A 25,151-nucleotide genomic window follows, 5' to 3' on the forward strand; every position below is an offset into this window, starting at 1 on the left:
GGTTCCGTGCCTTATGTGCGGAAACAGTCCGATTCTGGAACTGGTGCATCGCCAACAATATAACCTTGAAAGCCTCGTATTTACCAGGCGCTCACTATGCGAAGGCAGACCAGCTGAGCAGGCGCTTCGCACTCACACACGAGTGGCAGATCTGTTCCGATCTGCTACGACCGATTTTTCACGCATGGGGATTTCCCCAGGTAGACCTGTTTGCCACTCAACGGAACAAGAAGTGCCCACAATACTGCTCCAGGGCAGGACTGGGACGGGGGTCCCTGGGGGACGCATTCGCGATCTCGTGGAGGGGCCCCCTGCTCTACACCTTTACTCCCACAGTGCTTATCCACAAAGTCTTGCAGAAAGCCAGGAGAGAGAGAGCTCGAATGATCCTAGGAGTCCCAACGTGGGATCGACAGCAATGGTTCCCCTTACTCCTGCGCATGTCGGACCGTCCACGGATGCCCCTCCCGGTGGCGCCGGATCTGCTTACGCAAGCCCAGGGGTCCATAGTGCATCCACACCCCCGAGGCCTGCGACTGCAAGCATGGTTAATCCATGGCTCAGCTCCCTAGAGAGCACGTGTACGGAGGGAGTGCAACAAGTCCTAGAAAGTAGCAGGAGGACTTCCACCAGGAAGCCCTACAAGCAAAAATGGACTCGATTCACTGCATTGTGTTCTACCAAGCAATTAGCCCCCCTTGCTGCGCATCTGCCTGTAATACTAGAGTATTTACTGGACCTCAAGAGAGGCGGACTCTCCCTATCCTCGTTGAAGGTCCACCTTGCCGCTATATCGGCTTTCAGACATGAAGAGGAAGGGCACACGGTGTTTGCCCATCCCACGGTTACCAGGTTCCTCAAAGCGCTGGTAAACCTATACCCCCCTCGGAAACCGCTTCCACCTTCGTGGAGCTTGGACCTGCTGCTTAATGCGCTAACGGGACCACCGTTTGAACCCTTAGCCATGGTTTCCCTCCATCTCCTTACAATAAAGACAACCTTCCTTCTTGCAATCACGTCAGCTCGCAGGGTGAGCGAGCTTGGGGCAGTTATGGCAACGCCACCCTGCACAGTATTTTCCAAGGACGCGGTAACCTTACGGCTGCATCCAGCCTTTGTTCCCAAAGTTTCTTCAGAGTTTCATATTAACGAACCTATAGTTTTACCCTCGTTTTATCCAAAGCCTCATAACTCCAACAAAGAGGTGCGCCTACACCTCCTGGATGTGAGGAGGACGCTGGCTTTCTATATAGACAGGACTAAGTCCTTCTGGAAAACGGATAGACTCCTAGTCTCTCTTGCTCCCAAGTCAAAAGGAGAAGGTCTCTCTTCGCAGAGAATCTCGAAGCACATCGTATCCTGCATAAAAATGTGCTACGAACTTAGAAAGACTCCTTTACTGGCCCCGCCTAGGGCTCACTCCACTAGGGCGGTGGAGGCATCAACAGCCTTTTTCAAGGGCATTGCGCTAAAAGACATTTGCAGAGCGGCGACCTGGTCATCCTATGACACCTTCGCCAAGCATTATGCCCTTCACAGGGTATTCCAAGAGGATACCCGTCTCTTGACAGCGGTCCTCTCGGGGACAAGGTGCACATAAACCGATTACCCACCTCCTATCTTGGGTTACTGCTGGGTAGTCACCTATCATGGAGCACCGATGGGGACACTCGAGGAAGAAAGAGAAGTTACTCACCATAGTAACGATGGTTCTTTGAGATGTGTCCCCGTGGTTGCTCCACCACCCGCCCATCCTTCCTGCTTCGGATCTCTGTTTAGTATTTTTCAGGAGCATCCGAGGCGGTTGGTCAAGGAACTGGCAGGGACCGGATCGCGCACGCGGCCGGGAGCGTGCAAGGGAGCGGCCCGCGCCGGCGCATGTGCGGTCCGGCAAAAACTGCTGAAAAGATCCGACCTGCGGCACCGGGGCGAGCCCGACACCTATCGTGGAGCACCCACGGGGACACATCTCGAAGAACCATCATTACTACGGTGAGTAACTTCTCTTTAGTTGTTCTTTGGATTGCTGATATTAGTACTCCTGAGAAAATTTTGAGACACTGCTCCCCTGCAAAGTATTCTGAACACAGCATGTTAAAATTAGAGCTGTCAGTTAATTGCAATAAAGTCATGTGATTAACTAAAAAAAATTCAATAATTAATGAACATTTTAATTACACTGTTAAATAGTCGTATATCCATTGAAATTTTTAAAAAATTTTGAAGGCTTTTCTACATTCTTCCATATTGATATCAATTACAACATGGATTACAAAGTGTACATTGCTCGCTTTATATTATTTTTGATTACAAATATTTACGCTATAAAACAATAAACAAACAAACAAACAGTATTTTTCAATTTATTCCATACAGATATTGTAGGGAAAATGTGAAAGTGCAACTTACCAATGTAGATTTGTTAGGATAACTGAACTGAAAAACAAAACAATTTAAAATTTTAGAGTTTAAGGGTGCATCCACACTAGAGCATTTTGTCGACAAAACTGGAGTTTTGTAGACAAAACTCATGGAGCATCTATACACAAAATGTGTTTTGTCATCAAAAACCATTGATAATAAAACTGTACAGATGCTGTGGGAGGCCCTTTATGTGTAAGCAGGATCTGTTGGTAGTTTCGTCGGAACATCTCTTCTGACAGTAACTTCTTCTGTAGACAGATGCTTCCAGTGTAGATGTAGCCTGAAAGTCCATTCAGTCCTATTTCTTGTTCAGCTAACTGCTAAGACAAACAAGTCAGTTCAGACTTATGGAAAGTAATGCTGCCTATTTCTTATTTACAGTCTCTCCGAAAAGCGAGAACAGGCATTTGTGAAGTACTTTTGTAGCTGGTACTGCCATTTACGTGTCAGACTTACTAAACATTTGTATGCCCCTTCATACTTCAGCTACCATTCCAGAGGACATGCATCCATGCTGATAATGCTTGTTAAAAATAATCTGTTAATTAAATATGTGACAGAACTCTTTGGTGGAGAATTATACGTCTCCTGCTCCGTTTTAGTAGTTTTGAATGATGACCCAGTACATGGTGTTCATTTTAAGAACCCTTTTAACTGTATATTTGACAAAACTTGAAGATATCAATGTAAGATTTCTAAAGCTAGCTGCAGCACTCAACCCAAGATTTAAGAATCTGAAGTGCATTCCAAAGACTGAGAGGGATGAAGTATGAAGCATGTTTCCAGAAATCTTAAGAGAGCAACATTTCGATGCAGAAACAACAGAAGCTGAACCACCAAAAAAGAAAACCAACATTTTGCTGGTTGGTGTCTGACTCAGATGGTGAAAATGAACATGTTTGTCTGCACTGCTTTTGGTCCTTGTCTAGCCGAACCTGTCATCAGCATGAACATATGCCCTCTGGCATGGTGGCTGAAGCATGAAAGGACATAGGAATATTCAGTGCATCTGGCAGGTAAATATCTTGCAACTCTGACTATAACAATGCCACGGTAATGCCTGTTTTCACTTTCAGGGGACATTGTAAACAAGGAGCAGGCAGCATCATCTCCTGCAAATGTAAACAAACTAGTTTGTCTGCTGGCCGAGAAATAAAACTGAGTGGAGTTTTAGGCTCTAAAGTCTTACACTAATTTATTTTTGAGTGCAGTCATTTCTGGTACATAATTCTACACTTTTATGTTCAAGTTTATCAATTGAAAAATACTTTTATTTTTACAGTGGAAGTATTTGCAATAAAATAAAGTGAATACTGTACACATTATATTCTGTGTAACTGAAATAAATATATTTAAAATATAAAATATCAAAATCTAAATAAATGACATTCTATTATTAACATTGTGCTTAATTACCTGATTAATTACAGTTCATTTTTAATTACGTGATAACCCTAGTTAAAATTCTGCAAATCAGCAAGCAATGGCAGCATGTCTCCCACCAACACAGTGTTGTGTTTCCATTAGTGTAATGTATGTCACTCAGTAGCTGTGTCTATGCTACAAAGTTTTGTAAACTAGGGAGCATCCACTCTACAGATGCATTTTGTCTAGAATCTGTAGTCAGATCGCAGCCTTTTTCTCTGCAGTTATGTCTTCAAAGTTTGAGACATAGCGCCTCTGTAGACAGATTCTGTTTACAGAAAAATAGTGCAGATGCTCTAAGGGGCCTGCTGTCGACAGAGAGGGCTTCTGGTTCACCATGCAGCGCTGTTTGCAGAGCTCATAATTGATTGTTCTGTCGACAGAGGGCTGGGCAGTCTGGACGCTCTTTGAACAACAAAATGAACAACTCATATCTAGTAACAGAGGGGTAACTGTGTTACTCTGTACTCCAACAAAACAAAACAGCAGAAATATAGCACTTTAAACACTAACAAAATGATCTATGCAGTGCTGAGATTTTGTGGGACAGACTCACTTCATCAGATCCTGATGGAACGGATCTGTCCAACTCATATCTGAATAGCAAATGATACGTGATCTCGAAGGCTGGGTCTGCACTACAGAGTTTTGTCAACAGAACAAAAGTTTTGTCGACGTAACTCAGGGAACATCCACACACTTAAGGCATTCTCTCGACAGAACTCTGCTTTTTACTCAACAGTATTATCCCTCAAAAATTTGAGGCATAACAATCTCTGGATAGAGTACGGTCGACAAAAGTGCAGTGTAGACGCTTCTGTCGACACGGGGGTCTTCCGCTTGCCGGGCAGCACTCTTTTCAGAGCTGCCATTTTGCTTTCTGTCATCAGAAGGCAGTGCAGTCTGGCAGCTCTCTGTTGACAGATGAAGTTGTGTGTAGATGCAATCTGTTGACAGAGGTTCTGTCAAGATTTTCCTGTTGACAGTAGCTTCTGTTGACTGATGCTTCCAGTGCAGACATAGCCAGCAGGTGTGTTTTCGTATCGCTGTATGACATTATACCCAGAGTCAGCAACCAAAATAGCAAGGAGAGCAATTTTTTCCAATTTGATGGTAAATATATTTATTTAAGAACTGCACTGTGTAGCTATGTCTACCCGAGAAGCATCTGTTGTCAGAAGTTACTGTTGAAAGGGAAATCTCAACAGTATTCTGTCGATGGATTGCATCTACACGCAACTTGCTCTGTTGACAGTGAACTGCCAGGCTGCACTGCCCTCTGGCACCAGAAAACAGAATGGAAGCTCTGCAAAGAGGGCTGCCCGGCAACCGGAAGCCCTCTCTGTTGACAGAAGTGTCTACACTGCACTTTTGTCTACAGTATTCTGTCCAGAGAGGGTGCATCTACACTACAGCTCTGTTTCGAAAGAACGTCTTTTGAAAGAGAACATTGAAAGATGCTCTTTCAAAACAGAGCGTCCACACGCAGCAGCAGGGACCGAAGGTTCGATCTGTTATTTCAAAAGGGACCCCCCACCCCCATGCAATTTGGAAAGAGAGCGTCCACACACACCAGGGCCCTCTTTCGAAAGAGCAGGGGCAGAAAGCGCCATGGGCAGAGTTGCAAGGTGGACAAGCCCTTCTGGGGTTGCCGCCTGCCTCCCACCATCCCCTTAAAGGGCCCCCCCACAGGCCTGTCCCCAGGCTGAGAAGAGAGAGAGCGTGTGTGCGAGTGTGGAGCAGGCATCCCGGGCCCTCATGGACCCCAAGCAGCAGCACCCCAGCATAGAGGCCGTGGCCAGTGCAGTGGCCATGGTCCTGGCCGCTGTACTCTAGTGGCAGTGGGTGGCCACTCTGCTAGCTGCCCTCCCGGAGGCCATCCTCAAGGCGTGATGTCCCCAGGGTCACCCGCCGCCTGGAGCTTCCTCACAAGCAGCGACTGGTGGGACCGGCTGGTGCTGGGGGACTGGGGCGACAACCAGTGGCTACAGAACTTCAGGATGACCAAGGGGACATTCCTGGAGCTGTGCCACTGGCTCACCCCAGTCCTCCAGCACCGGGACACCTGCATGAGGCCAGCATTCTCCCTACAGAAAAGGATGGTCATTGCCCTATGGAAGCTATGGACAGTTACCGATCTGTCGGCCACCATTTCAGGGTGGGCAAAGCCACCATCGGTGCCATCCTCTTCAAGGTAAGGTATGGCTGGGTCACACCCACTCTGCATGTGGGGAGCAGGGGGTGGAGACACCCTAGCAAGGGGCCCTGTTGGGGAGTGGTGGGGCATCCCCCGCTGGGGACGGGTGGGTGTGCAGGATGCAGACCAGGCCACACTCATGAGCATGCCCCTTCAACACCCCGCAGGTCATCTGTGCCATCAACAAGGTACTACTGTGGCAGTTGATCTGTGTGGGGGACCTGGACAACGCCATGCAGGGCTTCCAGGAGCTGGGCTTCGCCAACTGCTTCGGGGCCCTGAATGGCACCCACATCGCCATCAGGGCCCCGGAGCACAGTCATGGGGCCTGTGTAAATTGGAAGGGCTTCCGCTCTGTGGTCCTGCAGGCGCTCATTGATGCCAACATCTGGTTCCAGGACATCTGCATGGTCTGGTGTGGCTGCATCCATGATGCCAGGGTTTTCAGGAGCTCAGGACTGGGACAAAGCTTGGCCGAGGGGACCTTCCTCCCCAGCGGGAGCTGCCTGTCGGGGACATGACAATGCTGCCATGTATTGTGGTGGATATGGCCTACCCCCTGCAGGCCTGGCTCATGAGGTCATGCACAGGGCGCATCCAGCTGAGCTAGGACCATTTTAACGAGCGGCTGAACCGGGCCTGCACTACTGTAGAGTGGGCGTTTGGACGCCTCAAGGGGCGCTTCAGGTGCCTCCACACGAGGCTGGAGGTGGGCCTGGCTAATATCCCAGTAGTGGTCGGGGCCTGCTGCACCCTGCATAACCTCGTGGAGGCCAGGAACGAGTCTCTCATGCAGGGGTGGGCTGCCCAGCTGGGGCACGGGTATGAGCAGCCCCCTGCTGCCCTGTGCTGCCCGGCCCAGCAGGGTGGGTTATGGATCCAGGAGGACCTGTGCCAGGCCTTTGAGCAGTGCGCAGCCCCCCCACCCTGTGCACACACTCATGCACACACACCACTGCACTGCACACTCCCCCCCCACATATGCACAGAGTATGGTGTAGAACACAAAAATAAACATTTTACATAAATAACAAAGCTAAGTCTTCTTACAACTATTTATGGCAGGGCGGACTGGGTGATGGGAGCAGGGAGTAACTATTTACAGGGGTGGAGAGGCCCTGGGCAGGCTTCCAGGAGGGGGGCAGCTTAGCGCTCCTGGGGCTTTGGTGGGTGTGATCCCCGTCGTCCACGTCCTGCCCGTCTCCCCCCACCCCATGTCCAGGAGCCCCGGGGGCCAGGTTGGGGCTGGTGCCACAGGCAGATAGGGGTGCACCTGGGGCGAGGCCTCTGTGTGCTGTGGGGGGTCAGCGTGGGGGGTGGGAGCCGCGGCCTCCACCGGCTGGCCCTCGCAGGTGGGTCAGGATCAGGGCAGCAAGGTCGGGCATTTGGGGAGGGTTCACTGCGGGTGGTGGGGTCAGAGGGCGGACCAGGGAGTGGAGGGAGGTTGGAAGGGGGGAGGTAGGAAGGGTGAGGTCGGGGCGGGTGGGGGTGGGCAGGGTGGCTGCAGGAGTGGGTGGAGATGGGGTGGCGGTCTGGGCTGGGTGGCCGGCCACGGCCTGGGTCAGGGTGTCGAGGTTGGCTGCCACCTGGTCCCAGGCCCGGTGCTCCATCTCCAGCCACTCCCGCAGCATGCTGGAAAGGTCCCACAGTGCTGCAATGTGGGAAGCCTCCCTTATGTCTTTCTCCCCACCCAGGGGGTGCTGGCGGATGGCCCGGCATGCGGGACCTTTCCAGGTGCTGCGGGAGTGGCTGGAGATGGAGCAGCGGGCCTGGGACCGGGTGGTGGTCAACCTTGACACCCTGACCCAAGCCATGACAGCTGGCCCCAACCACTGCCCCATTGCCACCCCCTCCCGCAGCTACCCCTCTCGCCTCTACCCCACCATCCCCTGCCCGTCCCCCACCTCCCCCCTTCCTACCTCCCCTGTCCCCCGCTCGGCCTCCCCCATCTGGGGCAGGATGTCTTTGTCTGCCCAGAGGGCAAGGAGGTCCCGCACCTTGGCATCGGTCCAGAAGGGGGCCCGGTGCTTGGGGGGCTGGCTCTCCTCCTGGGAGGGGTCCCCGGTTTCTTTGGGGGGCCCCTGGGGTGGGTGGGAGTCGGGGCGCTGGCCATGGTGCTGAGGAGGACTCAGGGCTCACTGGGGCGTTGTGCCAGGGAGCAGGCTGTGCAGCAGCATGGGCTCCCTGCTGCCTGCATGCTCTCAGCTTCCTGCCTGAGGACTTCTGGGAGCTTGTGTGCTGAAACGTGGACGGACGCTGGAGCCATAGAGCTTGCTTGTGCTGGGAGTGGTGCTGCTGCCTGCCAGTTGATCACAGCCATGGAGGACCCGCACTTTTGAAAGAGTGGGCTGTGGAGCGTCTACACGTGCTCTTTTGCAATAATCTTTCGAAGGAGGGTGCTCTTCCCATCCCAGGATGGGAGGACCGACTTTGAAAGAATGGGGGAGTTCTTTCAAAGTTAATTTCGAAAGAGTGCCGTGTGTGTAGCCGCTCTGTGGATTCTTTCAAAAGAATTCGCTCTTTCGATCTGGATTTCGAATGTGCTTGCTAATGTAGACGCACCCAGATTGTTATGCCTCAGATTTTTGAGGGATAATACTGTCAAGGAAAATGCAGAGTTCTGTCGAGAGAATGCCTTAAGTGTGTGAATGTTCCCCAAGTTACGTCGACAGAACTCTGTCATGTAGACCCAGCCTTCGAGATCACATATCATTTGCTATTTATATATGAGTTGGACAGACCCATTCCATCAGGATCTGATGAAGTGAGTCTGTCCCACAAAATCTTACCACTGAATAAATCATTTTGTTAGTCTTTAAAGTGCTATATTTCTGCTGTTTTGTTTTGTTGGAGTACAGAGTAACACAGTTACCTCTCTGTTACTAGATATGAGTTGTTCATTTTGGGGCTTTTAGACTTTCACTGTTTATCAAAAATAATCAGTAGGGTTTATTGTGTTTTTTTTTTTAACTTTGCAATTGTAGCATTGGCTGCCACAGAATGTCCATAATGAGCTATATGTGGCTCGGGAGGTGCAGGTTGCAGACCCATGTGTTATACTGATAAAAGTACTAGTGTAAGTATAGCCTGTTTTCAGAATTTGAATGGGCTACATAAATACATTAGGTGGACCAGATCTTGCCTGTGCACTAAGTGTTCGATACCTCACTACTAAAGTACATGTCCCTGTGTTCTGGGAGAACATGTTTAGATGACTAAATTAGGATTCCCGCTTTAGTGATGTAATAAAGTAAAATGTCTTCTTATGGCTGTGTTTTACAGAAATAAAAATAGAAGAGGAGTTTCTGGGGGTAGGAAGGGGAGGAAAAATTTGTGAAAGAGCTGCTAAAATTGAAAAAAGCATCAATGGTGGAAACCGTTAGGCTTGACAGCAAGAATAGTTCTACAGTGCAGTGGTTAAAGAATCTGGTTTGGAGGAGGAAATCTAAGATCCTATTCCTCTACTCCAGTGCCTCTTCTATTATGTAAAATGAGTAGAACTTCGGTAGGAAAGATGCAGGCACCATCGTCCCCCATAACAGTATCCTGTAGCTCAGCAGTTGGAGCTACACCTTTCCTTATTCAAATCCTCTCCCCACTTGCCTGAAGGAGGACTGGAACGTGCGTTGCCCCCCTTCTAGATGAAGGCTGTAATCACTGGATTAGGGCAGGCTTATACTACACCTGAAAGTCAATTTCTGATACGCAATTCTAGCTACAGCAATTGCGTATCTAGAATTGCCATTTTGGAAATCAACTTACATGACTGTCTTCACTAAGGAAGTTTGATGGGAGCTTTTCTCCCATCAACTTCCCTTATTCATTGCAACAGAGAGGAGTACAGGTGTCAGCTGCCGACTCCAGACTGATTGCTTTCATGCATCTGTACCAGACACGCAAAATTGAATTCTTGAAGCTTGATCCTCGCCGAGTCGATCGTTGCAGAAGTGTTGACAACCCCTTAGAGCAGCAGTTCCCTACCTTTGAGACAGTGACCCATTTTGACAATGCATTAAGACTTTGTGACCCAAGGCAATTCAAAACTGGGGGTGGGGAGAGTAGGTTCTCCCCAGGCAATCAGGTTGGTCAGGCATGACTTGCCCTTGGTGAATCCATGTTGACTATTCCTGGTCACTTTCCCGTCTTCCACGTGCTTCAAAATGGATTCTTTGTGGATTCCCTCCATGATTCTTCCAGGGAGTGAGGCGAGGCTGACCAATCTGTAATTCCCCAGACTCTCCTTATTTCTTTTTTCAGAAGTTAGGTACTGTATTTGCCTTTTGCTAATTGCTCAGTACCTCCCAGATCACAAGTTTACAAAGATAACGATCAATGGCTCTGCAATCGTATCAGCCAACACCCTCACCACCCTTGGATGCATTTGATCCAGCCCCATGCCTTCATGCAGGTTATAATTTTCCTATGCCTTGCTTGAGTGATCCACCTCACGATCACACCCCTTATTTGGACAAGGCCCGAGTTCCTGCTACCTCTGTTCAGAATCTACACCCCTCTATAAATGCAGTGTATTTAGTGGGTGGAGCAACTGCTACTGTTATTGCTGTCTAGGTTTTTTTTTGGGGGGGGGAAGGCGGGGGGGCAGGTGTTACTGTCACCCTTCTGGTTGAGAAGGGGGTGCTGGTGAAGCAGCTAGGGAAACAACAAGAAGTCCTGTAGCACCTCATAGAATAACAGATATTTTGGAGCATAAGCTTGTGTGGGCAGACCAGCTTTGTCAGATGAAGCAGGTCTTTGCCCATGACAGCTTATGCTCCAAAATATCTGTTAATCTATAAGGTACCACAGGACTTCTTGTTTTTGAAGATACAGACTAACCCGGCTACCTCTCTGATACTTGTCAGCTAGGGAAAGTGCTCTCACAGGGCGCTGAGAGTAGGGCCTGAGGGGATCTCCTCTGCAGGACCCTTGCCGGTGGTTCCATTAACAATGCCTGATAGATCCACAGGGTTACAGCCATTGTTTTATTGATCCCCTCATACGCAGTGTGGCTGACGCACCTGGAGCCTTGCGGGGGAGGCCAGCGGCTGCAGTGGTTACTGCCGCAGGCGGGGGCAGGCGGACTGAGACGGCCAGGTGGGCGGTGGCGAGACGGGCGCTGAGGCCATGGGGCACGTGTTGCTGGTAGGGCCAGCCTGGAAATTCGTCAGTGAGTTCTACTCGGCGCACAGCGGCCGGGGCTAACTGCAGTTCTGCCGGGGGAGTACGGCGCCGCTCTGCGGTACGCCCTGACGTCTGTACGTACGTAGGTACGCACGCATGTGCGTGCTGGGTGAGAGCGGGCCGCGCTCCGGGTGCAGCCTCCCCTGCGCTCAGGCCTGCAGCACTAGTAATCGCGGCCGCCTGTTTGGTGTTTTGCAGCGACCCAAGATGGAGTATGAGTGGAAACCCGACGAGCAGGGACTCCAGCAGATCCTGCAGCTGCTCAAGGAGTCGCAGTCTCCGGACACTACGACGCAGAGAGCCGTGCAACAAGTATCCTTGGCCCGGTCCGGGTCGCCGGGGCCTACCGCGGGGCTGGGGTCGCTGTCCGCCGTGCGCGGCCTGAGCCTCTGGGGCACAGTTCAACACTGTCGTTTCCAGGGTTCCCGTTGCGCTCCGGCCTCGGTGCGGGGGAGGAGTGGGGGCTGCTAGGGTTTGGGGAGCTGGGGCGTGAGCGGGCAGGGAAGTCTCGGGGAAGGGGAACGGGAGAGGCGGTGTCTCCGGGTATTAGATCGCGCTCAGTGGGGAGGGGGCTGTGGCTGGACTGTGCCAGAGGCTGACGCCGTAGCTCTGCGAACGGCTTGGGGAGGCTAGGGAGCCGGGTCGCTTTTGGCTTAGTTCCCGCCCAGGCACTGTGCTGCGTGGCTGTGGCGCGGGGTTTGAACCGCCAAGGGAAGCCGTGGGCGGTAATGTTACCCGCCTCTCCCGTCTGGCCCCTGGCCCGAGCACCTGTTGTAGGCTGGGAGCTAAGTGGAGCAGCTTTTCTTTTTAAAGCCTTGGCCGGGCGACGCCGCTCTGGTGTTTGCCACTTTCCCTGGTTACCCACGCTGGGTCTCTGCCAGCGCTCAGCTGCAACAGCGCAGCCCCGGGAGAAGTGGTTCGCCTTCAAGGAGTTCCCCGCACACAGGTCTCTTTCAGACAGGGCTGGGGCAGGCCGGAAACAGGGTTCCTAATCGAGAAGTGCTGCTCCTCCTTCAGCCCTGGTTGGCGAGGCTAAGCCTCATGATGTCCCTTTTCTCGAGAGTCAGTTGTGGGAGGAGGGAGAGGCTCAGGACATGCTGTACCAGGAGAGTGTGTCTGTATTCTGTGAATGCATGGTGAATCTGGTGGGAGAAGAGTCCTGTTACATGATCGAGTGCTTTCATAGAGAATGAAGCAAGGATAATGTGGTGCTTGTGGTAACTTCAAATGCAAATCCATTGGGTTTGTCACTCGCTAGGTGAAAGTTGGGTAATTGACTGTAAGGAGGGCTTTCAAATGAGGTGTGTATATATAGAGAGAGATACAAATGCTGAGACATGGTGGAGGCCCTTCAGAAGGAAAAAAGAAAGGTATATTAGGAGTGGAAAAACTTCTTGGACCAAAGGAGACATCAGGTTATGGACATTGTATGGAGAGCCATGAATGCTCATGAAATTAGAGGGCTGGAGTGCAGGGAGTGGATGAGGGGTCTGTTTGGATATGCATATTCTAGGTTGGTCCAGGGATGAGGGGTTTGGGGTAGAGGAAGAGGCTCTGGGATGGTATTGAGAAGTTTGAGGATGGGAGAAGGCTCCCAGGATTTGTGTTGTGTGGGTGGTAGTGAGAGCGCTGGCTGGACCTGAGGAGTTGGGAGGGGGATCTGGGCTGGAACAGGGAGCTGGTGTGGCTCAAGGCTGTGTAACACAGGGCTGCGCTTATATGTCAAGTAGCTCCCAGAAGCAACAGCCTGTTCCCCTTTTGGCCAGCACCTAAGCTAGAACATTGTGTTTCTTGTTGGAGCTATAAGGAGCAAGGCAAGCCCCGGTCCCTGAGGGATGGATTAAAATGGCTGGCAGGCTGATGCAGCATAGTTTGCCTCCCTCTGAGCTAGAGAAATGTGACGGTCTTGATGCTTTGAGGTTGTTGGATTTAGCTCCTATTTTTTGCAGTCCTCACCCTTCCAAAAACTGATTAAGACTTTTTGGTCAAATTAAGAGTACTTCTACTTTTATTTATAAATTAAATAAATTAAATAAAATGTAGTTTATTTCAGGCATTGAGTCCCTTTGTAAACTTTTTTGCTTTTAGAATTAAGGCTAAGACTTTTATCGTAGATATTTTTAGTAAATCCTGAGTAGGTCATGGGTAATAAAGAAAAATTCAAGCAGCCAGTGACCTGCCTGTGACTTTTACTTAAAAATATCCACAACAAAATGGGGAGCTTGGCTGCATGGTCCCCACATCTCCCACCGTTGCTGGGCAGCTATGGAGGCCTACTCAGCTTAAGAGTGTCCTTGCCACCAGTGGGTCTTAGAGGGAACCCAGAGCCCTATCAGCTGTTCCCTGCAGCTCCATGCCTCCAGGGATGAAGTCACAGAGATTGGTGGAAGTCAGATCTTGTTTTCTATGAAAGTCATTGTAGCTTTATTTATAACTGCATTTTCCATCTTAAGGGCTGTGCCTACACTTGCATTCCTCTCTCAAAAGAGGTATGCAAATGAGGTACAAAATGTGCATACATGGTACCTCATTTGCATATGCTTATTTCAGAATTGCTTCTCTCGAAAGAAGAAAACCAGTGTAGACGCTGCTCTTTTGAAAGTAAACCCAATCTTTGAAAGAATCCTTCTTCACTTCTTTTATAGGAAGGATTCTTTTGAATATGAGGTTTACTTTCAAAAGAGCAGCGTCTACACTGGTTTTTTCCTTTCGAAAGAAGTGATTTTGAAATAAGAATAAGCAAATGAGGTGACAGATATTCAAATTTGTACCTCATTTGCATTTTTGATTTACCTCATTTGCATATCTCTTTCAAAAAAGGAATGCAAGTATAGATGCAGCCAAGATGTTTCATTTCTTCCATTTTTCTGTGTGAAAGACCTATACACAAATGGGACATTGACATTTGACAGCACTCAGTGTGAAATAAACTCCAAATTTAAAATAGAGAATCTTTAATTTGTCAGTTACAGTAATTCTTAATTGTAAGAATATATTTAAATTGTGGATTTTTAGTCCTTGTTTAGATTGAATTAAGGTATTTTTAGATTATTAAAGGGATATTGTCTTGTTCACTTGGCTCAATTTCTATTATTTTAAAAAAAGCCTTGTTTACTAGAAATCCTCTTCCCAAATAATTCTTACAGCATATTCTATAAATGTAAAATTTCTTGTGTAATGTTCGTACACAGCCGTGAGTGTCATTTTGAAAAATGAAATTAGAAACTAACTATACAAAAGTGGAACTGTTTTGTGTACAATAAACCCTTAATGCATGATTTCAAGTCGTGCTTAACTCCGTTAATGCGGGTTAAGCACGACTCAGAGTCCTGCTCCCCACGTGGCCCCGGTTCAACTCCCCGCTGTGCAGCTCTGGTCCCAGTTCAAATGCCCTGTAGCCTGGCTCCAGTTCACTCCCTGCCCCCCCATGCCCCCATTTCAAACCTTCAGCAGCCCAACTCACCACTGAGCATGACTGTGCTCACCACCCCTGCATGTGGCTCGCTCAACAGGTCCCACGTGGCTGCCGCTCACCCCCTCTGCCCCTCCCCACCGCAGCTCTAATCCACCCTAGGCCCCTGCTCCCCTCCCATGGCCCCAGCCCACCATCGGGCTTAACCGTCCCCAACTGCCTCCCCCCCCGACCCCCTGGACTCACTTTTCAAAAGCAGCTCTGGGTGCTCCTGTTGCTTCTCTGGCTGCAGAATGTGCTTTCCGCAGGGGGAAATAAGCTGCCCCTGACTTATGTGAAATTGCAGGTATGCGTGGTTGTGTGGGAACACAACCCTCGCATAACTCGAGGGATATTGGATGAAGGATGTCTAATTAAAGGGAAGCATCATATGCTGAATGCTCCAAATATGAATGGAAAGGAAAGCTATCTACTGTGTACACATCTCAGAACTGGAAGGGACCTTGGGAGGTCATCGAGTCCAGCCTCCTGCCCTCTTGGCAGGACCAAGCAACCAAGCATCATTTTTTTTTTCTTTAAATCTATTTGCCCCAGATCCCTAAATGGCCTCTTCAAGGATTGAACTTTTTTTTTTCTATTTAGGTTTCAGTTTTTTTACGTAGGTTGCTTAAAATGGCAGTAGTAATTGTCTTCTTTGCTGTGACACTCCAGCCTTTGCTGTACCTTAGAAGTGTACTCTGCTGGTGTTGGCTTCAGTAAGCAGTGGGTTTTACTGTTATGTGAGGTGGGTTTGGAAAAATCTTTTAATACAACTTTCAGACAAGTGCTATATAATAAAAATGTCACTTGATACATTTATCAGTGGGCTTCAGCAGGTTGCTGTGATTGCTATGTTGTTACAGAATGGTGCATAGTAAGGTGTCCCAGTGGGGCTTGAGCCGGCTGCTACAAATTTAAGGCGCTTTGAATTGATTTGTTTTCTTATTAATGTGGGCTGATTGCCCTTGTTTCTCCTGTATTGGTCATTCAAAAATAGACAACGCAAATTAAGAAAACAGAAGTCACATTAAATGTTAGAATGTCTTTCTAAAATATGAAGGTAGTAGAGTTGAAATGTTTCATCAAGTAAGCCTATTGTATATCACTGGATGTACAGAGGCTTGGTGCAGAGGGGATGAGGCTGCAGTGAAGTCTAGGGGAGGGTGCTTAGGGTTCAGTGGAAGGGGGCTTGGGGCTTGGTGGGGTGCGTGGCTGGGATGCATCTGGTTGGGACTTGATGGTTTTGGGGACTGGTTGTGGGAGCTCCTGATGATGGGTGGTAATCGTGGAGATTCTGCAAGGAGGAGGGCTCCTGATGCACAAGGGGGTTTCAGATGCATGGGTGGGTGGTGTCATTGTTTGGGGAGCTGCTTCTCCTGCCTGCACAAGCTGGACTCCCCTGCACTCAACTCCCCCTGCCCCCTCCCCACTGAGCTCTTTCATGCACCGCTAAACTGACCACACCCTAATCCTCTCCTGCCATGTTCTCCTCCTCTTTGTATGCAGAGTTTCCAGCAGCCAGGGAAGTTTCTGTGGGGCATTGATCTGACCCAGCTCTCGGCTGCTCTTTGCAGGGGCTAAGGAGGGGGGCTGCTCTTCTGTCCTGCTGCCACCTTGTTCCCAAACTGGGACTAACGTTCCTGGATATCCCAGGGCATTCCCCAAAGCCCCCCTCCCCTGAGTGGTTTACCTCTCCCCTACCTGTGTTGTCAGGAAGGGTGAGTGAGCACTGGTGCGGCTTCTCTTTGTTTCTCCACAGAAACCATTTCCTTCAAGGAAATGAGGGGAATCAGGATGGTGGGGATGCATTTTTCTGCTTCTTTGCGGTGGTGCAGATTTTCCCCAGGAGTAATACCTGATGGTAATACCATGTAAGATTGTAATTACAGTAGAGTCTCAAGATTCACTAACTTAATGTTCGTGAATTCAATTATTTGCAAGTGGCTGAGCCACTACTTCCCCTGGGGGCCTGGGGCAGGCTGCCGTATTTGCAAAATTCAACATTCGTGAGGGTTCTCAACACAGAACCCTTGTGACTGTTATGACCCTACTGCATATAGAACAAGATAATCCTTAAATACTAACTATCTTAACATCCTTCTTCCAACGTTATGCTACAATGTTTCCACTCATGCTTAAAACAAATCTCAATTTTTAGTGCTCAGTTATGTTGCAGTTTGGCAGGCTGTTTATGCATGTGCATGTTATTAAGCAAAAAAGTGCTGTAGTCTTGTTGAAGTTTTACAGAAGTGCAATCTTTGTTTCAGAGACTATACTAAAGTCAATTTCAGTATTTTCAATAGTGAGAGATAATATTGTTTTTCAGTACAAATGAGAAGTGCTAGGCATACTTGAGAGTTTTGCTGAATTCATTGGCTTGCTTAAAGATGGTGGTGTCCATACGTCAAGTACTGAACCACAGATAGTAGTACAGTGATTTCTACATAGATGCTTAGAAGTTAAGATTTGCATTTTCATGCTTCCACACTTTTTTTGCTCTCAGTTCCATTCTGGCTGCATGGAAATGTTGTTGTGCTTCTGTATTAAAACTGCTGGAAACTCATTTCAAGTTTTTTTATACTCTGCATTATAAGATGTACTGGTTGGTTCATGGATTTCAAGGCCAAAAGGAATTATGATAATGATTTATAACCTCCTGTGTAGTACTTCCCAAAAAGAATTCCTAAACCATATGTGATAGAAAAAGTTAATCTTGATGTAGAAGTTGTCATTGATAGTCTGTCACAGCTTGTGGTAAGTTGCTCCAATGGTTACTTACTATTTTTAAAAGTTATGCTGCTTTGTCTAATTTCAGTTTCCAGCTATTGGATCATGTTTACCCCTTTTTCTGTTAGACTGAAGACCTCATTGTTAAATATTTGTTTTCTGTATATGTGCTTATAAGACTCCGATCAAGTCACCCTGTAACCTTAACTTCCATAAACTAAATAGATTGAGCTCTTTGAGTCTTTTATTATAAGGTGTATTTTCTAATCTTTTAATTACCCTAGTGTCTCCTCTCTGAACCCTCTGCAGTTTATCAACATCTTTCTTACATTGTAGACAGCTGAATTTGGACATAATATTCTAGTAGTGGTTGCACCAGTGTCAAATAGGTAAAATAACTTCTCTGTTCCTACTTGAAATTCTCTTGTTTATGCATTAGAGGATTTTATTAGCCCATTGACCACAGAATCACATTGGGACTCATTTTTAGCTGATTAGCCATCACGTCCCCCAAATCCTTTTCAATGTCCCAGTTTTCCCAGGTGGTCCTCCATTCTGTAAGTATGGTCCCCATTCTTTGTTCCTAGAGGTATAATTTATATTTAGACATACTAAAACATACTATTTTGTTGAGCCCTGCTTACCAAGAGATCTAGATTACGCTGAATCAGTGAACTGTTTGCTTCATCGTTTACTTCTCCCCCCAAGTTTTGAGTTTTTATTTTCTTCCTGGTAACTTAATAAAAATCTTAAATTACATAAGAGCAAGAACAAATTCCTGTGGAACCCCACTAGAAACACACCTGCTTCATGATTTCGTGTTTACAGGTACATTTTGAGGCCTTCTCATTAGCCAGTTTTTAATCAGTTTGAAATGTACTATATTAATTTTATTAGATTTTTATTCAAGATGTTAGGCATGACAAAGTCAGGAGCCTTATAAAGTCTTACATCAATACTAATTTCTTTATCAAGCACATTTTTAATCATATTAAAAAAAGGCTAGGTAGCGTGATAGCATTTGTCTTCCATAAATTGTTGGTTGCCATATATTATATTATTGTCCTTTAATTCTTTATTAGTAAAGTCTCAGATCCTTCATTTATCAGACTGACAGGTATATCATTCTCATCATCCTGTTTCTTTTTAAAATAGTGGAACAACATTAGCCCATTCTTTGGCATCAACATTAAGTTTATCCCCTCAGCCAGCGCCTGTAAAACTGTTGGATTCAAGATTTGTGGACTTATTGACTTAGTTTAGCTTTAATAGTTGTTTAACATCCCTCTGAGATGTTGGTGGAATGAAAATAGCCTGATGTATAACAGCATCATTTGAGTTTTAAAACATTTGTCTCTGTGGAAATACAATAGTCCCTTGAATATGTGAGGGTTGCGTTCCCGTGCACGTTTGCTTAACTTGAAATTCGCATAGGTTGTGGGGAGGGGGCGTGACTTTTTCCCCCAGCAGAATGCATATTCTGCAGCCAGGGAAGAAGCAGAAGCGCCTGGAGCTCCTTTGGAAAGGTAAATTCTGGGGTTGTGGAGGGTTAAGCCTAGTGGTGGGTTAGGGCTGTGGGAGAGAGGCAGGGAGGTTAAGTCTTGGGTGGATTAGAGCTGTGGCGGGGGGTTGGAGTTGAGCCTGGGCTGCGCATGGGGGGCAGAGGGTTGTGAGGCAAGTCAGAGAAGTGTGAGCTGGGGCCAGAGGGAGCGGAATTTTAAATGGTGCTTAACTCGCATTTATGCAAGTTAAGCGCAACTCGAAATTGCACATTTCGAGGGATTACTGTAGAGTGCTGTTCTGAATTAACATGTCTAAGTAATCATTATCAACTTTAGAGTAATCTTTGAAACATACACAGACTTTCCTTGACAGCCTTGTAAGAAATTGGAACAACTCAATCAGTATCCAGATTTTAACAACTACCTGATATTTGTTCTTACAAAATTGAAGTCTGAAGGTAAGCTGCTGTTTTTTTACCCTTTTTATTCTAGGCATCGTCTAATGACGGTACATTTTTAGGAGTGGAGGATACGTTTAGGTGCTGAACCTGCCATCAGTTCCACATGCTGACATGTACATTTGTGTGGTGCTTGACTGACTCTTAGGGATCTTGGCTGGCTGAGGGTGTGTGGGGGAGGGATCTGTCTGCTCGTACGATCAAGACTTTAGACTGGACTGTGTCCTGACATTCTTCTTTCTTTTTCTTTTTTTTTCCTCTCCTGGATGTCGCCATCTGTGCTTTATCAGAATAAAACTAGATTGTATCGTAACTTTTTTTTTTTTTTGAAACTGGAAGTCAGAAATTTATCTGATTTGTAACCCCTGAACAGTGAACGGGATTAGACCAAGTAGTTTGTGCATGTCATTCAAACACTTACACAATTTGTAATGTTTAGCAGTTTCTGATGGAGCGCAAGTTTTCAGTGTTTGGGAAGTGTTAAAGGTTTCTCTGAAGACACAATGTATCTGAATGCTTGCTCTTGGCTCCTTAGTGAAGGACTATTGCAACTCCATCATTTATTAAAGGTTTACTCTTGTTGTGGACAAAAGAGTGAACAGATCATCAAATGGGTATAAATACTGATTTCCGAGTTTACCACTCAATTCTTCATTTGTAAGGGGAGTGGTGAAGAAGTTGCTAATGAACTTGTCATTTTTTGCTCATACTATCTCAGAGCTGTTTGTGGGGGCTGAGTTATGTTTACATCACAGAGGCCCCAAGGCTGCCCAAAAGCCAACAGTATTTTAAAAAAAAAAAAAAAAAAAAAAAAATTCTTCTTGATCTGCATTAGCAGAAGTAGAATCTCTCCAAAAAAAAAAAGTCAGTGCACTTTGTATGTTGAGGCTGAAGCTTATGCTCTAGTAGTTGGCACTCCTGGTCAAAGAAGCTTTGGCCTCAATATTGGCATCCACAGTGCATCCAGTGTTTGTGATTCCTAGAGCACTTAATATATTCTAAGTAATGTTCTTGGGATAATTCTGATACTCGCATGTTATTCAAGATTGAGGATTGGGCTGAGATGAGTTGCAATATTTTTCAGCATAGAAGTACAGTTGAAACCCAGTTACCAGCTGAGCTGGCTGCTTGTGGGGCTGGCTGGGGGAAGGGGCAGAGCGGGTCTGGCTCCTGGCCCCAGCTCTGCTAACTGGCATATTTAGTTAACTGGTGGGACAGTTCAGGAATGTGGGTAGAGCGGGGCTGGCTATTAGCTCCAGTCTCTCTCTCGCCGAGTTCTCAGAAGCCCTTGGTCTCATGCCCAACAAGTCCAGCTCTAGTAACTGGCATGTTTAGTTAACAGGCATGCGAGCTGGGGCCATATGCTGCTGGCCCTGTTTCCCAGCCAAGGGGTTGGGGGCTAGAGCGGGGCCAACTGCTGGCCCCAGCTCTAGTAGCCAGTGCATTTTATTATCTGGAGTCCCTGCTTCCCCAGGGATGCTGGATAATAAAGCTTATGTTGTACCAAGTCATTGCAGAGGAACATTGGCTCCCCTACATTCAATAGTTATTGTGCCCTTGCATCCTATTTTTGGAGCAGCTGGTGAAAATGAGGCAGGTGCATCAACTGCTGCATATACTAAAGACTTCGTTAGCATGCTGGCAGCAGTCTCTTAAGAGTATGCTTAGAGGAAGCAGTGGCCACCTTCTTTGCCTTGGAATCCTGACTTGTAGCACCGAGACTTAATTTAATGCATTATTTACCATTCCATGTTGCAGCACTTTTCAGCAAGGGTGGCTGTGCCCTCGTAACCAAAGGGTGGTCCACCTTGATGAGTCTGTTGTCTTACCAGTATTCATACTATGCTTATGACACTGAAGTCTCTCTCTGTATGCATAATGTGAAAAGGTTAATGGACTTCTGTTTGGAGCCACATGGGAGCCAAAAACTAATTAGAGGGATCTGGTTAGTCTTCTAGGTTAATCCTCAAAGGTTCTGGACACTCAAATACTTGTAACTCTGTACCTTTATATGTTTTAATTAAATAATCAGGACGGCAAAGCTGCTATGAAGTGGAACCAACAGCAAACCCCCAAAATGCACAACTTTGAGTTGTGCTTAACTTGCATTAATGAGAGTTGAGCGCAACTTGAAGCTGCTCTGCAGCTGTCTGTCCCCCGGCCTCCCCCAGAGTGGCAGAGAGCCAGGAAACTGACCAGCAGCGTGCCAGCAGCTCACATCACATTGTGTGTGAAATGTGACTTATGCAAGGGTTGTGAGGACGCAACCCCACATAAGCTGAGGGTCTATTGTATCTTGTAAAGTTTAGGTCAACAAATTAGTCTTTGTGTTTGAAGTAGATCATCAAATTCGCTTGATTATCGTTATAAAATCTGAGAGTTTTAGATTGTGGATATGTTTGGTTATAAATCTCAGCTATAGAATTTAATATCATTTGCTTAATTATCGTTATGACTGAAACTCAAACTTGGAGCCAATTACAAAGTCTTTCTGAGATTGTTACTGGTGATTAATATCTTACTTCCCCTCATGTTAACAGACATATTACAATACAGATTTTTAACAACACTTGAGAAGCAGAAGTTAACTTAAGCCAAAAATTCCAGGGGATAATTTCTAGTCTCGGAGGTCTTTCTAACATCAAATAGTAACTTTGAGAGGACTTTTAGGGCAGTTTATTCTGGGAACTTTCACATGATTTCCTCTTTTGGGCTTCATTGGTGCTGACATACACACAACCATACTTCAGCTACAGCACCCTAAAATTAAAAGTCTGAATAGCCTGGAGACAGCTGAGCCTTGTAAAAAAAAAAAAAAAAATGAAAATAGAAAAGAAAAATGAAGGTAATAGAATTTCTCAAACTCTTTAGGTCTTCAGTCTTCTTGACTTGCATAGTGTAAGAGCTGAAATTGCAGTTCAGGAGCCCCATGATGATGATCTGACAACAAAGCATTTCTCCTTAAACTCTCTTCCTGTGTGTCCACAGCAGGACACAGATTCTTCTTCGAGTGTCCCCGTGGGTGCTCCACAATAGGTGTCGGGCTTGCCTGGCGCCGCAGATCGGATCTTCCAAGCAGTTTCTGCCGGACCGCGCATGCGCCGGCGCGCGCCGCTCCCTTGCACACTCCTGGCCATGTGCGCAATCCGGTCCCCACCAGTTCCTCTTAACCGCCGTCGGCTGCAGATGGAATCCGAACTAGGCTAAGGCCAAGTAGCATATTCAATGACTTTAACTGTTTTTCTTTAAAGTTTTTCAAGTACTTAGGCTACTGCAAGTTAGCCGGTTGTTGTTTTTGCAAAAAAAAAAAAAAAAAGCAACAAACAAACTACAAGCGGGACAGCTTCAATCCAGTCCCAGTAACAAGCGCCGGAGGCCAGGAGCATAGGGCCATCAGCCCTCCTGCTGCGGCAGGCCATCGGAAGGGGAAAACAGCACAGAGAAGGTGCTAAGTACCCGTTTAACAACTGAAAGACTCACCAACAATGTCCTCTTCAGGATTTAAAAAATGTGAGTCCTGCCAAAAGGCGATGCCAGCGTCCGATGGGCACAGTCTATGCATAAGGTGCCTTGGGGAGTCCCATGTTGCACAGAAATGCTCCTTCTGTGCTAAATTAACAGCCAGAGCAAGGAGAGACAGGGAGATGCGGCTTAAAATGCTGCTTTTTGATAAGGCCTCCAGCCAGAAGTGCCGGAGCGGCCGCAGCAGGAGGGACCCTCCGGGGCCCATAAAAGGAAAGCCGCCTCCCTCACCCCATCAGCGCAAAAACGGAGGAAAGCCTCCCCAGCCCGATCCCTGCCGGCAGCAACAGCGAGCGGTACGGGAGGAGCGAGCAGCCCCCAGCCGCAGCAACAGCTGATCGGCGGTGGCACGGAGAGCCACGTGGAAGCGGCTCAGCCTCCGATAATCAGCCAGCCGCCCCGCACCGCAGGCAGGGCGGCGGCTAAACAAGCGCCGGTACCGGCGGCACCGCAGGCAGTGGCACCGACCCCCGGGGAACCAGCGGTGCAGAGCGCGCAGGCACGCAGCCTGCAGGCACCGAAGGACACCGCACGTGCGGCACCGCCTTCGAGCGTGCCTAGCACGGTGCGGACGGGGCCGGGATCCCCTGTGCGTCAGGGGGCGGAGTTACCTCCTCCAGGGAGGGGGAAGGCTGCACACAAGAGGAGGCATTGCAGCCCCTCTCCGGACAGGGCTGTGGAGTTGCTTTCTCACAGCCCTCCGCTTATGTTGCAGACTCCAACCAGAAGGCAGGGGTCCCCCCTAGCCTACCCGGAGCCCCCTTCTCCATTTTTGCAACCAGCCTCACCCTGGCAGGGACCACCTTCACCCTTCCTGGGGTTTGAACCGCTGGACAATTATGCAAAATCGCTCTCTCCAGTGTCTCGACGATCTCCCTCCCCCAGACGCAGAGGGTATGCACCAAGGGAGTGGTCTAGGTCACCTTCCCAAGAACAGTGCCTATACTGCCATGGTCGCCCCTACCACGCGGGGCATAGACACCATCGGCAATCTACTAGGGAAAGATCCCCACAGACGATCTCGTACCCCCGAGGGCAATTGCGACCGGGGACAGAGACTCAAGCATCTCAGGGGGGACTGGTTATGGAACCCCGAGACTTTCCCTCGCAAACCTCTAGCGAGAGGGTGTACCATCACCAGCAGGAACCGGAAGGGTCCAGAGAGACGTACTCCAGCGGTTCCTCGCTCTCCTCCCCGGACGAGGCTATGGCCCCGGGGGACGTCCATCCTCCGGACGATCTCAAACAGTTTCAAGAGCTGTTTAAGAGGGTGGCCTTCACGCAAGGCATCGAGACAGCAGAGGTGCAAGAGAAACACCATAAGCTCCTCAAAAATTTGAGACCTCCGGCCTCCTCCAGAGTAGCAATACCGCTTGATGAAGCGATCTTAGAGTCTGCCACTATGATATGGCAGACCCCTGCAACTATTCCGCCTGTCCAAAAGAGAGCGGATAAGAAATACTTCGTGCCGGCGAAGGGCATGGAGTTCCTGTTCAGCCACCCACAGCCAAATTCCTTGGTGGTGGAGTTGTCGCAACAAAGATCAAAGACACCTCAATTCAGGACAGGGGGAACAGACAAAGATGCCAAGAAGCTAGAGCTGTTCGGCAGAAAGGTCTACTCCTCCTCCACTTTAACGTTGCGAATGGCAAATTACGCAGTGCACTTAGCGAACCATAATTTCGACAACTATTCCAGGTTAACCTCCCTCATGGACTCGCTTCCAGAGGACAAAAAGCCGGTGCTCAAGGCCATAGTGCAAGAAGGCTGCGCGGCCTCGAGGACGGGAGTTCAGATCGCCCTGGACGTTGCGGACACAGCAGCACGTTCCACAGCAACGGCAGTGGTGATGCGAAGGGAGTCCTGGCTCCAGACTTCGGGTATACCGAGGGATCTGCAGGCGAAGATAGTTGACCTTCCCTTCGACTCGCAGAAGCTGTTTGCTGAATCAACTGACTCGGTCCTTCATTCCAGTAAAGATTCAAGAGCCACACTCAGGACCCTGGGGATTTACACCCCTCCATACACAAAGAAAAGGTACTACCCTCAACAAAGACGGTACCAGTACCAGCAACAGCGCCCCCAGTACCACAGGGGTTACGAGCTAGGGCGACATCAACAGCACCAGCAGTTGATCTGGCAAAATCAAAAATAGAAAAAAAAAAAAAAAAATCCCTTCAGTTGCCCCAGGCAGGCACCCACCTCTGCCTCGGCCCATGTGGGTTTCACTGTCCCTCTCCTTAAAGTGGTCACACACACTTCTC

General features: G+C 48.1%; 1 protein-coding gene across 2 annotated transcripts in view; it reads left to right on the forward strand.

Annotated features, from left to right (window-relative positions):
- TNPO1 (transportin 1) overlaps positions 1 to 25,151 on the forward strand; it is a 190,063-nt gene that overhangs the window by 35,655 nt on the left and 129,257 nt on the right. For both annotated transcript variants that reach the window (XM_074995420.1, XM_074995421.1), the window contains exons 2-3: positions 11,426 to 11,539; positions 19,290 to 19,365. In XM_074995420.1, coding sequence (XP_074851521.1) covers positions 11,426 to 11,539; positions 19,290 to 19,365 — 190 coding nt within the window. The remainder of the gene's footprint in view (positions 1 to 11,425; positions 11,540 to 19,289; positions 19,366 to 25,151) is intronic.

Source organism: Carettochelys insculpta, chromosome 5 (assembly GCF_033958435.1).
Source record: "Carettochelys insculpta isolate YL-2023 chromosome 5, ASM3395843v1, whole genome shotgun sequence".
NCBI lineage: Eukaryota > Metazoa > Chordata > Testudines > Carettochelyidae > Carettochelys > Carettochelys insculpta.